This window comes from Salminus brasiliensis, chromosome 6 (genome assembly GCF_030463535.1).
Source record: "Salminus brasiliensis chromosome 6, fSalBra1.hap2, whole genome shotgun sequence".
Lineage (NCBI taxonomy): Eukaryota > Metazoa > Chordata > Actinopteri > Characiformes > Bryconidae > Salminus > Salminus brasiliensis.
Window position 1 is genome coordinate 37,110,983 of NC_132883.1, and position 16,013 is coordinate 37,126,995.

The window sequence follows — 16,013 nt, forward strand, 5'->3', positions numbered from 1 at the left end:
TTAACCATACGTATAAAAGCCAGAAGACTCGTGTAGGTATGCTGGTGGTATTGAAGATGAATAAATATGACCTATAATAACTTTTAATGATAAATAAAATATATTTGTGTTGCAGACATCACTATCCCCATTACTATCACCACCATTGTAAATAATCATGAATTAGTCATGTCTTTCTACAATACACCAATTAACACCAGACCACTAAGTTTGTTTACATTGATCACCATTGTATTTTGTAGAAACTTTGAAAAATTGGTGGAATTTGCCTTTTATTTCATCGCTCGTAGCCTGTAGCCTGGACTATAGTAGTCCAATGTAGTCCAAAGAATCAGGCACGGCGCGTGCCAGCAGTCCTGAATAAACTCAAACATCACTCAACAGATGGTCGTTGACCTCCAGTGGGAATACACACGAAGCGTTTTCACACCCCACCCGTATTCCAGCGTTTTGCGCGCGGACAGCTTGCGAATAACCAATCCTGGCGCAGGAGCGGAGACCGCCAGCCAATCCCTGCGCACGAGTGGGCCTGGATACGGGTGGGAGGAAGCAAAGCAACGCTCCCTCCAAGCCGGAGACCCCCATAAAAGCCACAGCTCGGGCACTCCAGCCACAAAGCGCACTTGTGCATCCTACGAGCACACAGCCAGACCAAGGTCCAATCATGACTCCCAGCATTCTCAGCACCTCCAGCCACTCATACAGCTCGCCAATGACGGTGGCCCAGAGAAAAGAGGCCAACGAACTGAGAAAGGTGAGGACCGTTTTACAGAACCAGAGATCCTTACTTACAACGGCTTAAAGCTTTGCTTTTGCACAGAGTCTAATCGTTGTTTTGCTTCTGTTTCGCAGACTCTCAAACCACTAATGGAGAAAAGAAGGCGCGCTCGCATCAACGACAGCCTCAACAAGCTGAAGGCGCTCATTGTTCCTCTGGTGGGCAAAGATGTAAGTAGACCAGCTTTAAGATCAGAAAGTCATGCGTTTGCACGCGTTTGTAGAAGTTCATGGATTCATTGGGTCGGAATGGAGATCTAACAGCTTCTTTCCTATATTTGCAGACCTCACGCTATTCAAAGCTCGAGAAAGCAGATGTTCTCGAAATGACCGTGAGATTTCTCCGAGATCTTCCATCCTCCTCCTCTCCAGTTAAAGACAGCTACAAAGAAGGCTATAAAGCCTGTCTTCAGCGCGTCTCGGCGCTCCTCCCGCACACCGGCCTGGACCGAGAGGCAGGTCTCCGGGTGACCGAGTTCATGCAGCGGGCGATGCTCTCCGCCAGCCCGTCGTGCCAGCACTGCAGCGGCCACAGCAGCCCCGCGGCCCCGCAGACCCAGCAGCAGCAGCAGCACCAGCAGCGCCTCCGCAGCCTCCAGGCTAGCGCAGCTCCTGCGCCCAGCTCCAGCCGCCCTCAGCCCGCTCCACAGGCCCTCACCAGCAACATGTGGAGACCCTGGTAGACTGGAGCCCAGCTGAAAGACTCGATTCATTTAACTTTTTGACTTTGATGTTCTTAGTATAGACTACAGCACAAGTATGTGAAGCCTGTTAGAGAGATTACCTCGAGGTGTGTATTGTTGGCTGTATTTTGCTGAAAGGCTTGGCTGTACTGAACAAATAATGGGTGAAATAAGCCCATGAGCACAGATCATGCATGGGTCTATAGATGGTACCATGTAAGTGACTTGATGCAATCCTCTCCGGGGTTTCAAGGAAAATGGGTTGTAAACAACACAATTGTAAACCCCAAGGGTTATAATGTATTTTTGGTGAGGTTTGCACGATTGACTTTTGTATATTTGGTCTGTGCAAAGGAGCAGTAAACACTGTGTGTTGAACGTTTTGATTGTGACGTGATGATAAGTTATTGTGACGCTGAAAACGACAAAATAAACGCTAATGAACGTTGAAACTTGTTGTGGGTGGTGTTTCCTTCAAGTAACTGATGAACCAGGAACCAGTAACAGAGGCAATGCAATATAGACATTTGAAAAAAAAATACATAAAAAATGACATAATTATAATATGGATTTTCATTGTGACGTATAACCACACAAAAAAAAACGAAAAAAACGTGCGTGAAAGCCGTGAATAGATCTGGATATCGAAACTAATGTATACCACTCAGAATGGTCAATAGAGAATGATCCATCAGTTTACGCGGGAAGTTTGGCTGAGAACCCCCCCCCCCCCACCAACGCACCCCCAACTACAAAGAGAGTTTTCTCGAAGACCGCTATTAGAATAGTGCAAAACAAAAAGATCAAAGCGGTTAATGCTTTCAGGTTCCATTGTTGCAGTTCGGCGTCGTTTGTTACGTCACAGTAGACTAATACGAAATGTGCTGAGGATTAATACGCGTTGAAAACAGCTGTGCCTTCCTGGCTTTGACAATCGTGTGGCAATTAGATTTACACATAAAACTCAAACGTTTATTTGTTTTATGGTCATTTACGGGACTGGACTGACCACCATCCAAAAAGCTAGAACGAGAATAAGCTATATAAAGTCACATTCATCATAAAAAATCATTTTCATGCTTAATGGCCTAATAATAACAATACATACAACATACATGGTTTAGGAACACAGAAACCATAACGAAAAACTGTCCAACAAAAAACTTTAATCTCCAAAATGGTGACTTTAAAGGAGAAGGCAACAATTATCTTAACTTTTGTTTATTCCAAGTAGTTTTTATTGGTCTATTCAGCATCACAGAGTACAGAGCGGCTACAGAGTTCAAACCATTTTTGGATTTTAGAAAACTACAAATGGGCAAAAATGGAGATACATGTCTTTCATTGGACAGCAGCGACATATACTCTTACACAGAGGCAGAATGTGCAATATTTAACATGACTCCCATTATATTGGAGATTGCAGTGCCATGTGTATGGAGGTGCCACATAACAGCAATTACATTTAATCATTTTATATAAAATTGATAAAATATCAGCTGGTACTAACTTTCATCAAAAGTTCAAAAAATGTAATACTGTATAAAATGCTGTAGTGAATATTAATTGGCCATCGTGTGTAAAACCGAAGAACACATATATTGGATCAAACAACAAAAGAGGAGCGATTGATGCCATATGGTAACACCATTCAGTAAATGATGAATTCTACACTCTTAAAAATGAAGGTGCTTCAAGTGTTTCTTTAAGCACTGCCATAAAATAACCATGTTTGGTCTCATATAGAACCAGGTTTGTAAAATAGATGGAAAATAATGTGTGAATGTGAATAAACTTTTAAAGCATTTATTTGATGAAACCAATTTAAAGGTTCTTCACACATGCATAACTCTATTTAAACTTGGTTCTTTATGTAATCAAAAAATCCTCTATGTAAACAAAATGTTCTTTATTGTAATCAAAATGTTCCTCCATGGCATTGCTTAAAGAACCATTGAGTGTAGGACTACCATGGCTATTGTTTTTGCCTTTGTCAAGAAAATGAGGGCTCCTGGGTGGGGCAGTCATCTAACTGCTGGTTCTATAAGGGAGATCTCTGGTTTAATCCCCCCACAGCCAATCATATATGGAAGTCCCAGAGAGCACAATTGCTTGCTTTCTTTGCTTTCTATGGTGTGGCCATAGAAACTCCTCCAAGTTCTCCTGCAAGTCTTTACCCCTTGTAGAATTATGTGACACTGGAGCTCTAGCTAGGGAGTGGGAACTGTACATAATTATATAAAGAAGATGCAAAGCCTGTCCACCACACTTTCAAGCTACATCTCTGTGTCATCCTGATGTACCAGCATTGATTCATCATTATTAGAACTATTACTACTGCTGAGCACATCAATGAACACATTAGTACACACATGCATTACAATAGACTAATAAGCTTATACTATACCATTTATTAGTAATTTATTCTCCAGAAGAGGGTCGGCCTATCCCCTGTAAGTCTTGAGGTTGTCTCCAGTTTGAAGAGTCAGTCTTTAAGTCTTTCTCCAGCTTTAAGGGACTTTGTACCTTGCCATAGTTGCCAGTGACATTTCTTCTTTTTTCCAGATTTCTGTAAAGTTGCTTTGGGACAGTATCAGATTGTAAAAAGCACTACACAAAAATGTGGCTTGACCTAACTTGACATTGCTCATGCTGTATGCATAGGGGCAGTGGCGGCTCAGCGATTAGAGCGCGGAAATATCGATAACAAGGTTGTGGGTTCGATTCCCAGGCTTGGCAAGCTGCCACTGTTGGGCCCTTGAGCAAGGCCCTTTACCCTCTCTGCTCCCTGGGTGCTGGAGTTGGCTGTGTGTGTGTGTGTGTGTGTGTGTGTGTGTGTGTGTGTGTGTGTGTGTGTGTGTGTGTGTGTGTGTGTGTGTTCACTACCACAGATGGGTTAAATGCGGAGGACCCATTTCGCTGTACAGTGCACCTTTAAAATATGGGGAGAATGGTGGATTGATACATTAAAAGAAATGCATTTTATGTAATATAGTAGCAGTGTGTACATTTTAATTACAGAGATGGCTATACTGTCTCTACTTTTGGAGCCTTTCTGTAAGAATTTGCAACAAAGGCTTTAGTGAGGTCAGCATGGTGAACGATCACCACTCCACCTCATCCCCAACTCCCTAACTCATCCTAAAAGTGTTGGATAGAGCACCACCATCATTCCAGATAACACAGTTCCCCTGCTCGACAGCACAATACTGGAAAACTTTATAGCCCTCTAACCCACGCCTGACATTAGGCATGGTGCCAGTAGGATTGGCAATTTATTGGCAATACTCAGCTGCTACACAAGCTGTGTGTGTGTGTATGCATTTGCACATCTGTGTCAGCAATTGGTGCTGCAAAAAGTAGCTGAATGCATTGATTAAAAGGGGTGTCTACAGCCATTTGGACATATAGCGTATGTTAGGAGGAGTAGACTTGAGGCATCTTGGATGGAAGTGGATGTAACAATGAAGAAGAACCTCAGAATTCTTTAGCATAACCTTAAACCAGGTCGATGGTTTAAACAATATTAAGAGATAGAGGTATTGTAACTAAACCAATTAAACTGAAAAATGGCTTTTAAAAATTAAAAAAAGGTAAAATGTAATTAATGGAAATGATTTTTTTCTTGTGAGTATGCCCTAATAGCTGGTATTTCCCCCCTTGGCTGAAATAATAGTAGTTGACATTTCCTATAAGGATCTTCCAGTCTCTGATATCACTGGGAGAAAGTTTTTCCTACTCCTCTGTGCAGAGTTCTTTCAGCTGTGCAACGTTTCAAAGATGGTCTCACATTTTCTCCAAGCCCACTCTGATACAACAAAGAATTCCTAGATGATTCTATGTTGGAGAGCTCTCCAGGCCCTACTGAAGAAAATCAGCTCTAAACCATAACATTTTCATCTCCATACTTCACAGTTGATAAGAGTTCTTGTGTTCAAATGCGTTGTCCAAATAATTCAACTTTGGATTCATTTGTCCAAAGCACATTGTTCCAGATGTCCTGGTCTTGGTCTAGGAAGTCTGGAAGTTTTGTTCTGATGTTTTTGATGTTACAGCAATTTCCCTCCTTGCACAACTCCCATGAACAGCAAAAATGTGTGGTCTCTTTCTGATGGTAGATGCTGAACTGTGGCAGGAACTACCTGTAGATCCTGTAATGACATTTTAGGATTGTTGAAGACTTCTTTCCGCATGTTGTGATCTGCTGTTGGACTGAACTTGCTAAGATAGCCTGACCTGGCCATGTTGGCAGTTGTTGCACTTGCAAATTACTCAGTGGACAGTGGAACGACTGATTTCTAAGTGTTTTGAGATCTTTTTAAAACCCTTCCCAAACTCATATGCATCTACAACCTTCTCTCAGAAGGTCTCAGAAAGCTCTTTAACAATCAACAGTAAACCAAACTAAATGTTGGTGGTCTAAATGAGACAGCATCCTCAAAAAGCCCCTCTAATGATGACTGACAATCATCTGCAGCTAATGTGGTGCACCTGATTCTAAGTTTAGGCATTTCAAGTAGTACGAAATGTGGGGGTGTCCTAACTTTTGTTCCTCACAGGAAAATATTATTTTTATTAATTACATTTTACAAAAGATATTTCATCGTTTTTATGTTTAGTTATATTACATTCAGCTCTCACTAGTGTGAAGTCTAAGTGAAGACCAAATGCCCATATGTTTAAATAAGATATATATAAAAAAAAGGTTTTCATTGGATGTTCTAACTTTATCATATGTTTTTCATATTATATAATCATTAAAAGCCTGAAACTGGAATGGCATGCATGTTAATGTTCAGAGTGTGTAAAATGTATGCTGTAGGCTAAGCTCTTTAACATAAAAGTACCAAAAATGTTATTTGAAGCAATGCCATAGAAGCACCACTTTATGTTCCCAATTGAACCTTCTAATGTGCAATGCATGAGTTTAAAGAATGAGTTTAAAGAACTCCATGCAATATTAAATTTGTATACTTATTGGATTGCATGCCCTGCTCTACATTATCTGCATGTTTGATCTTTTGGTTATGAATGTAGAATTTTAGAGTTTGTTCAAAGGAAACGTGTCTCTCTCTGTTCCAGTAATAATAAAAACTCTACCATACCCAAGCTTGTCCACTAGCCAAACACCAAGCGTCTGACAGCCCCCTGCTTTGATGGGGGTGGGGAACAGCAGCTGGTTATCCCAGTCCAGGCTTTTCTCTCCTGACACCGCAATAAAGAACCTTTACACCACTTTCACAACTACTGATTTATTGAATACTACATGTACTCATTTCACAAAATTGAAATCCAATGGTACGGTATAAAATACACACTGGTATGAAATATTGGAAACCTATATTGTCCACAATGTTGCAATGCAAACATAATGTATCCATTTAGCAGTTGAAATGTCTATTGCAAAACAAAATTAAACTAAATGCTACTGAAGAAACAAGTCATCTACATTTTAATTTTGCATACAATCCCTGTTGGAAGCTAATAATAGGTGTGTTTAAAAATACTACTTTTGAAGATCTACCTTCTTGCAGACCTTGCCTCCAACCCTCATTGACTCCACTTGATCCATCTATTTACTGCCTCCAGACATCCTTGTTTGGCTGAATGAGCCTGGATTTTAGCATATACACTGCTCCTAAACAGGCCTGTTCATAGTTATTAATAATTTACTAAATCCTACAGACTGTAAGACACTTTTCATTGTACTGCAACTGGGAGCAGCTTTTGACTCCTTGTGTCACCCCATTAAGGCTCACCTGCGACACGGGACCAGTCAATCATTTGTTTCTATTGGGAGGCTCCCCAAGGTTCCATCCTTGGTCCACTGCTATTTATTGTACATATACAATATCACTGTTTTATTAACTTTATGATATTTATTAAGCATTTCACCCATGTGGTTTACCCTACCAACATCTTGCTTTTCTCAAGATAGCACCCTTGTATCTATTTTTCCATTTTTTCCATTTGTTTCCTTTGTCTTATCTTTGTCTTGATTTTCTCTTTCTTTTCTTGCCTCCTTTTCTCCCTTAATTTGTTGTTCTTTTGTTGTTTTATTTGATTGTCGCATGCAACTTTATCTTTTTATGTTCATGAAATTTGTTATGTCATGGATGTGAAATGGCCTTTCAAATGAAAATATCAATACTGTTCATAACAAAGGCAGTTTTCTTGGTTTCTGTACGTTTCCAGAGTAAAATGTACTGAATGGCTTCTTTGTTGAATGTAAGCCTATTGCATCCATAAGATAGCAGACATCACCCCTCCCCCACTACATCTGATACAGCGTGCCTCCAAAATCCAGTTACAAAGCTGACACAGGATTATGGTTCAGGGGGTCTGAGAATACAGAATGTGAGGCAATGGCAAACAGAGGTATGGAAAGATGTTATAAGTTGGAAAGAATGAAAGAAAAAGAAGAAGAATTAAGAACATATAGCAGTATTCATGAATTCCTATGACATAGTCTTAAATGTATTAGGTGAAGAAGATCCAAGGTTTTGATTGAGAAGACCAAGAGGAAAAACAAGGTCCATAGTAGGTTAAACATTGTTTCAGAATATGCATAATGATTATGGACACCCCTTCTAATAAATGTATTTGGCTACTTGGAGATGCACACAGGTTGTCTAGTACTTGTGGAGAGGAATTTACCAAAGAATATGACTCTCTGGAGCAGATTAACCTATGAACCTAATGTCAGGTATGGGTTAGAGGGGTATAAAGCCCCCATTGAGCTGTTTAGAATTGTGTTTTCTGGAATAATGGTGCTCCATCCAATACTTAGGGAGATGAGGATGAGGTGAGGTGGTGATCATCCAACATTCTGAACTCACTTGTCACTGAATGCAACCAAATCACTGGCAAAAAAAAAAACAGTACAAATGAACTTCATGGTACATCATGTTTGATAAATGTAAAGCACACTACATGATGAGACGTTAACAGAAACAACTGTCACTGCACAAAGACCAAATCATTACCAATACATACATTTTACTTTCCTTTTCATATCTCATTTTGTCTGCTAATTGGCCTACAGGTCTGAAACACACTTCACTTATTGCTCTAATATTACTGGCTGATGTCTGGTGGTCCTTGTATGGATTGTAAGGCCACAGTAATGAGATATAACAACTAGCTGCTAACAAAAAGGACAGTTTCCTGTCTCATGAACGGTCAAGAGGTTTAATTTCACAGGAACCCCAAAAGAATTAAAGCTTTAGGATCTTGGTATATTAAAAGTTTTCCCTCCTGTGTTAGTATTGAGCTCAGATTTGATTGGCTGTAATTATGCCGTAATAAATAAATAAAGTATGAAATAACTAAATTGAGCCGTAAATGTGGTATTTTTGATGCTATTATGATAACATTTCCTACAGCAAAGTTATAGTTCCTTAACAAGCAGCTATTTGCTACGTCACATAAACAACCCTCACTGTATACTCACTGCACAGCCTGACGTTCCTCTTCCAGCTTCTTACACAGACCAACTAATTACACACTTTTTGTTATTGTGTCTTCTTGTCTTAGTCTGTTTAGTTTCACTGTCATTCATCAGCTTACGTCTCAAATACAAACTGTTGTATAAATGTTTATATACAGTACCAGTCCAAAGTTTGGACACACCTTCTCGTTCAATGTTTTTATTATTTTACAATGTAAAAAAAAAACATTGTAAATTAATACTGAAGTCATCCAGACTATGAAGGGACACACAAGGAATCATGTTGTAAGAATCATGTTGTAAGCGTTAGTAAAAGTAAAAGTGTTAAACAAACCAAAATACTCTGAGGCTGTTGAACTTATCCTGTGCTACAGAGGTAACTCTTGGTCATCCTTTTCTGATGAGAGTTTGTATCGAAACTTTTGATTTGTACTGTAAATATAAAAAAATATTTAAAATAGCTGATTAAAAAATCCATATGTGGGCTGATCCATATGCTTTTTATAGTGTTTACATGTAACATCCAAAAATTACTTGTAATTGAAAAAAATGTAACAACAAATTTTTTTATGAAATGTGCCCTGTAAAACCATTTCTCTCAACCCTGGTCCTGGAGGCACCCTGCCCTGCGCATTTTAGTGCTTTCCAGCAAACCAACACACCTGATTCAACTAATCAGGTCGTTCACAACCTGCTCAAATAGTGCCTCCAGAACCAGGGTTGGACTGATGGACTGTAGCCACCCAGCACACGGCCTGTTCACCTTACTGCCATCAGGCTGGAGGCACCGCAGCATCTAGGCCAGAACAAACCGGCTAATGAACAGTTTCTACCCACAAGCCATCAGGTTCCTGAACAAGATGTGAACCTTTCACCAACACCACTGCACTCGGTCACTTTATTATTAATACTATATATATATCACTGCTATGGGCAACATTACTAAGTCACTTTATACAACAGACTATACCTGTCCCACATGTACATGTAAATCCCTTCTGTCTTTGTATATTCTGTATTTATTTACAATACTTTTTTATATAACTTTATTTTTAATATGTTTAGTTTATATACAGTTTGTCCTCCTGTAGATCATAAACCCGAGCCTCACCACAAGCATTTCAATGCATAAATGTCCTGACATGTTGTGCAGATGACAAATAAACTTGATACTTGAAACTTGAACTTGAGAAACACTGCTGTGGGGGGGGGGGGGGGGATTTCAATGCTTGCTTTAACTGACCTCCAAACCAAGCCCCTGCTGTGTTCCTTTGTGAACCCCTTTCCTCTTCCCCTGTGTTAAATATACTGCTGTCCTATTTTGTCACTTTTCCCACAAAGTAAAAAATATATGTATATATGAGCCAAAACAATAGGGCCAACTGACAAATATGCTGTTGGCATGCTGCAAGCCAATCTCTGAAGGTGCCCTGTGATATCTGACACCAGGACGTTACAGCAGATCTTTTGAGTCCTGTAAAGTGGGAGGTGGAGCAGCAGAGAATTTAGTACTTGCACTATTGCACAGTGCAATTGTGCAAGTACTTGCAAAGTACAAATTGTGCACTACTTGCACAATTAGGTGCCACTTAGCAGATTGCACCTTGACTATATACTTTTGGTAGAATTCTTCTTTGTGGAGTTAAATGAAATTTGCTAGTTGTGCTAGTCCCTGGCACAGTCCACATATCTCCAATATGGTGGAGGTCAGCACTTTGGTAAGGCGGTTCCCAAAGCTCTATGGTAGCCGGCTTTATCCATTCCTCAACCACCTTCGATATGTGTTTGGGCTCATTGTCCCGTTGGAACTCCCATTTATCTCAAAGTTTCAACCGTCTAGCTGCTGGTTTGAAATGATGCCAAAGAATTAGTAGCAGTCTTTCTTCTTCGTCATTCCATCTACTATGAGTATTGTACCAGTTCCACCTGCAGCAAAACAGCCCCCGAGCATAATGCTCCCACCACCATGCTTAACAGCTGGTGCAGTGTTCTTGGGGATGATTGTCTCTTGATGATCTTTACTCCTCTAAACATCTTTGTCCCTTCTGATCATAACTATTTGCCTCCAGAAGACTTTTTCTTTGTTCATGTGGTTAGCTTTTGTCAAGCCACTTATGGTTTAGAGCTGGGGCGTCTTCCTGTATGGCATCGTTTTGGTCCGGGGCAAAGTAAAACTTTTGCTGGTGGTCCAGCAGCTTCCAGTAAATGTCTGTACCTTGGTGGTTTTTGAGTTGTTCCAAAGCATTTTCCTCTCAGCGATGGGGGACGGTGTGGGTCTTATTTACATATAACAAAAAGAGGTTTTACTAAAACCACTGATTTTGAAGCCAATTTGCACAATTGCTTCAAGGTAAGAGTGGCATTTGGTGCCATATTTTATAATACAGATGTGTTTGTGAAGAACCTTTCAAAGCTTTGAAGAACCTACACTTGATAAAAAAAGAATCTTTACCAATCACACATCTCTTAAAAATGTTCTTTAGGGAATCATTCATGGTCCTTCTGTAGCATCACTCCAAGAAACCCTTCGAAACGCCTATATTTGAAAGAGTGCCGAGTGCCATTCAAGCAAAGGCACTGAGCCAAGGGGTTCTCTGGAGCCAAGTGTCTGGAGCATAACCACTTATGGTTCCCTAAAGACCAGTGGATTTCACATATGAGTTTGAAAACCTTTATTTAGTTAAATCCAGCTCCACGTAGTGGAAAATAAAGTCCTTCACCAATGTAATACTTTCATGTAACCATGCGTCCATGTCCAGAACCTTTTTGGAACCTTTATTTTGATGGAAACCAGTAGAAGAAGCTATGCACTGATAAGGGCTTGAGGAGACGAGCTTCTGGAATCTTCTTTGTTGAATCCATACAGTCCTGCAGCTAGGCTACATGCTGTCCTGCTGTGTGTGTGCGCTATACTTGTATGGACCTTCTCAACATACAGCAGAAACCTTGAACAAAAGCTGCCTGTCCCGTTCGGCGCGCGCAGATGGGTCACCCCACGCTAATCAGAGCTTTAGAGGACAAAAGAGAGGCCCAACCGAACGCCGTTCATCTCCACAAAAAAAAAAAAAGTTCTCGCTCTCACGGTTCTCGGTCATTACGGGCCCCTTGGGGAGCTTTGGGGGCGCGTGCGGGGAGGATCTGTTACGCGCTTCTGCTGGCTCGTAGGAGGCGAGCTAGCCTGTCGCCTCCTAGCGGTGCTACTGCAAGCTTGGAGACGTGTTGCTTTTTATAAGCAAATAAAAACATTTAGAGATATTTAAAATAGCAGATAATTAAAGAAAATACTTTAAGCAATGGGTCTCTTAGTGCAGATATCCATATATACAAGCCTTACTGTCTTCAAGGTCCATTGTCCATGGATTCATGTCCTCTAAAAAAGGTCAATTGTAGGAGTGCCCTTCTCAACCAATACGACAAAGAAACGCTTCTAGATGCATGTACACAATGCATTCGCTCTATAAAGGGTTAAATGTGTTCAATATCTACAGAATTAAGAGCAAATATGATGTTATTAATATTGGAGTATGATGGCATTCTTTAGATGTTTCTACTTATTTTTAATCAAATATATTGGATATTTTGTGGCTTACTTGCAGAAATTACAGCAATTTCTAGGTTCTTATTTCTTATTTCTATCCCATATGTGTTTACACTCGTTTTGGATCTAGCAAACTGGAAAGAACCAGAAATGTCCCTATTCACCCCAAATCTGAGAATCTTTATCATTATTTCAATATAAATCCCCCTCTTTCAATTCTCCAAACAACATCTGCTTCCAAAGCTTGCTAATGACGCACACGCGACGCCAATCTCATATTCCCCCATTCCTCCTCATAAACATTCCCAGCCAATCGCGTTGCGCAAAAGCCCCCCAACCCAAACGCAAAGCGCCTCTGCTTTTGTCTCCTCGTCTGAAACCCAATGCCTCAGATGACGCCAAATATTTTTTTTGAAAAGGAAAAAAAAAAAAAAACTGAAGAACTATACGTGCACAAAAAACTTCGTGAGACGACGGGCACGCGGAGGTGGGAGGGGAGGGTAGAGGGGGGTGTTGAACACGGAGGAGGCCATCTGGTGGGCCCGTGGCGCGTGCTGGACGCGTGGATCCCACTGGGGCCACTGGGGACCAGAACTGAAAATATGTGACGGTTTTCCATTTCACCCCCCCCCCCCCCCACACACACACACACACCGCAACTCCTCTTAGCTCCCCACCGATGCCATATCCATCTTAATCCTTAACGAGGCTGAAACGTCTGTAAAAACAAAAAAGATCTTCTCCTTAATTCAGACAAACTAAATGATGTACTTTAGATGAGACCCAGCAAGTGGTTCCTTCCATCATAGTGAACAAAGCAACGCAACACAGGTGCACAAAGGCAGTGCTTTTCATCAACAGACCCTTCAGACCACCCCTTCCCTCATCTTTTATCTTTTACATCGAACGACGCTCCAGTTTGCTGTGTGCGTCGTGCGTAAAATCCCAAGCACCCAAAACGCACCAACATCGAAACGCGCCTTTTCTTCCCACGCAAATGCAATCCTAATGCATTCAAATGACGCAGTCTGTTCGTGACAGATATGAGAGTATGTCTAGTGCAAAAAGAAAGCTTCCCCCCCCATACACACACACACACACACACACACACACACTTCGCCAGCATCCCCCACGCCTTCTCCCCCTCACCGCGCGCGCGCACCACGGCTGCAGGTGAACGATCCCTGAACGTCGTCATACACACACGTCAGAGAAACTATTGAAACTATTGTTGATCGACGTTTGCAAGCAGATGTTGGTTCAAACGTAGCGTGGCTTGGGGATCTGTGCTTTTAATTTAAATTATAGATGCGCGTGCAAACATCCCCCCTCCCTACAATCCCACCGTAAAGTTGGATAACACCCCCATCTTTCAAAGCCCTTTCAGTGGCTTTCCCTCCTTTTTTTCTTGCCCCCCCCCCCCCCCCCATCTTCCCCAGTACAGGAAAATGTAAAGATTATATATATTTAAAATTGATTTGTTATTTATGTTATTTATATTAAAACGTATAACGTTTAAATAACTCAAATAGCTCAGTTCAAGCATAGAGGACACACATTGGTAAGATTTGGGGTCTAAATGGTTTGCAATGAGACAAAGAGCTTGGAAATATGAAGACAAAGAAAATGAAAATTTTTTTTGGAGATTGGAAAGCATATTATAACGCATATTTCTACTGGTTTAAAAGCACACAAATCAGTGCACTGTAACACAAAACCCTAAACTGTGGAGATCTGAAGTGTTTATGATAATTGTTTTATTAAAAAAAAAAGATAAAATACAATGGAATAAAAAACAAGGCTTAAAAATCGTCTAACTTTTACTGTTTACTCTGGAAAATGTCTAAATAGCACGTGCGTTAAAACAAACAACATACAATAAATAAAACTATTACAATTCACTTAACTAAACTAAACCGAATTAACGCATTAGTCATAAAAGCGGTTCACTCTAACGCCAATTTCAAAAGCACGCTTGCAAACCGGTGACGTGTACAGACTTCAAACGCTACCTCTATTGTTCTCGCCCAAACTTCAGCGCCCCCGAGCGCGTGGTGGGCGGCGCGAGACGCGCTCTGCACGGATATAAGGCGCGCGCAGCAGCTTCACCGGCACAAGCTTCAACCGCTGCGAACTCAACATGACTCCCCACGCGCCCAGCACTGTCGCCATGAGGAAAGAGGCGCTCGAGCTGAGAAAGACCCTCAAACCGCTGGTAGAGAAGAGAAGGCGAGCGCGAATCAACGACAGCCTGCACCAGCTGAAGACCCTCATTCTCCCCTTGGTGGGAAAAGAGGTGAGTTGAGAGTTTGAGCTGATTCCTGTTCTTTATTTATTAACAAAGGCTGCGTCCTAAACCACACACCGCGGATGCTTGTGCACTATTTGGACACACTAGTATTAGAGTGTGCGGTTTTGAACGCAGCCAAACACCTTTTCAGTCTGCTGTGGATTGTGGGAAACGTAGTTTTCGATTTCAGCTCACGGTTACTTCGTTTTCTTGCAGAAATGTCGCTATTCCAAGCTGGAGAAAGCTGATATTCTGGAAATGACCGTCAGATTCCTGACTGATATCCCAGACACTCCGAAAAAAGGTACATCCAATATTCTAGATATAAGAATATTATTTAATGCGTGCATTGAACATTAGTTTAATAGTAGTAAGTAATAAATGAATAAAACATTTAACATCAGAATCTAAGCAGCATTTGCTATTTGTCTCTCCTCAGATGATAAAGACAGCTACAAAGAAGGCTATAAAGCCTGTCTTCAGCGCGTCTCGGCGCTCCTCCCGCACACCGGCCTGGACCGAGAGGCAGGTCTCCGGGTGACCGAGTTCATGCAGCGGGCGATGCTCTCCGCCAGCCCGTCGTGCCAGCACTGCAGCGGCCACAGCAGCCCCGCGGCCCCGCAGACCCAGCAGCAGCAGCAGCAGCAGCAGCGCCTCCGCAGCCTCCAGGCTAGCGTCTCCAGAGGCGAAAGTCAGTCGAGAGTCGGCGCACCGATCTCTGGCGCCCTCGTGTGGAGGCCCTGGTAGTTCAGCCGGGACACCTTCTTCACCTTCTTCCAGCAAAACTGTACATAGTGGCTGTAAATAGGCGCAGCTGGTGTGACCCAGTCTGCCTTCGTCTTCGAACACGTTGATTCGATGTCCTGTCAGGACCAAGCGAGTCTCATTTCCCTGAGTATTATATACTTGTGCTACTTTGCTTAGCCGGTCTCGTCGGGTTCGTCCGAAACGGTCGTTTTTCTTCTAGATCCTGCGCGTAACCTGTAAATAACGCGGTTCTGTTTGGTCCTCTTCGAGGGGGGGTTAAATGGGTGGGGGCTGTGGAAAACGCCTATGTAAAACCCCACGGGTTGTTCAATGTAAGACATTTGCACGTTGGACTTCAGTATTCTGGGTTTGTGCAGATTGGTCGTATGTAAGCACGATGTGTTTGGATTGTAAAGTCTCTTTGTGAGGGATGTGCTGTTATATCGCTGTATATGTTACTCAGTACTTTTGAATAAAAGGAATGGGCTACCCAATGATTGTGTCTCCAATGATTGTGAGGTTTAACCC

At 41.7% G+C, this 16,013-nt stretch overlaps 2 protein-coding genes across 2 annotated transcripts; both read left to right on the forward strand.

Moving 5' to 3' along the window:
• Positions 1 to 664: 664 nt before the first annotated feature.
• On the forward strand, positions 665 to 1,460 carry hes2.1 (hes family bHLH transcription factor 2, tandem duplicate 1). Its single transcript, XM_072681046.1, has 3 exons — positions 665 to 754; positions 853 to 948; positions 1,062 to 1,460. Exons 1-3 carry the CDS (start codon positions 665 to 667, stop codon positions 1,458 to 1,460), a joined length of 585 nt encoding a protein of 194 aa, XP_072537147.1.
• Positions 1,461 to 14,588: 13,128 nt separating this feature from the next.
• Positions 14,589 to 15,592, forward strand: LOC140557641 (transcription factor HES-2-like). Its single transcript, XM_072682278.1, has 3 exons — positions 14,589 to 14,744; positions 14,955 to 15,042; positions 15,178 to 15,592. Exons 1-3 carry the CDS (start codon positions 14,589 to 14,591, stop codon positions 15,483 to 15,485), a joined length of 552 nt encoding a protein of 183 aa, XP_072538379.1. The 3' UTR covers positions 15,486 to 15,592.
• Positions 15,593 to 16,013: the final 421 nt, after the last annotated feature.

Bases quoted from the DNA above. Each gene is read 5' to 3' on its own strand.
- hes2.1 (XM_072681046.1), top strand. From the start codon at position 665: ATGACTCCCAGCATTCTCAGCACCTCCAGCCACTCATACAGCTCGCCA. The intron at 755-852 runs GTGAGGACCGTT...TCTGTTTCGCAG, and splicing joins AGGCCAACGAACTGAGAAAG to ACTCTCAAACCACTAATGGA. The intron at 949-1,061 runs GTAAGTAGACCA...CTATATTTGCAG, and splicing joins TTCCTCTGGTGGGCAAAGAT to ACCTCACGCTATTCAAAGCT.
- LOC140557641 (XM_072682278.1), top strand. From the start codon at position 14,589: ATGACTCCCCACGCGCCCAGCACTGTCGCCATGAGGAAAGAGGCGCTC. The intron at 14,745-14,954 runs GTGAGTTGAGAG...GTTTTCTTGCAG, and splicing joins TCCCCTTGGTGGGAAAAGAG to AAATGTCGCTATTCCAAGCT. The intron at 15,043-15,177 runs GTACATCCAATA...GTCTCTCCTCAG, and splicing joins CCCAGACACTCCGAAAAAAG to ATGATAAAGACAGCTACAAA.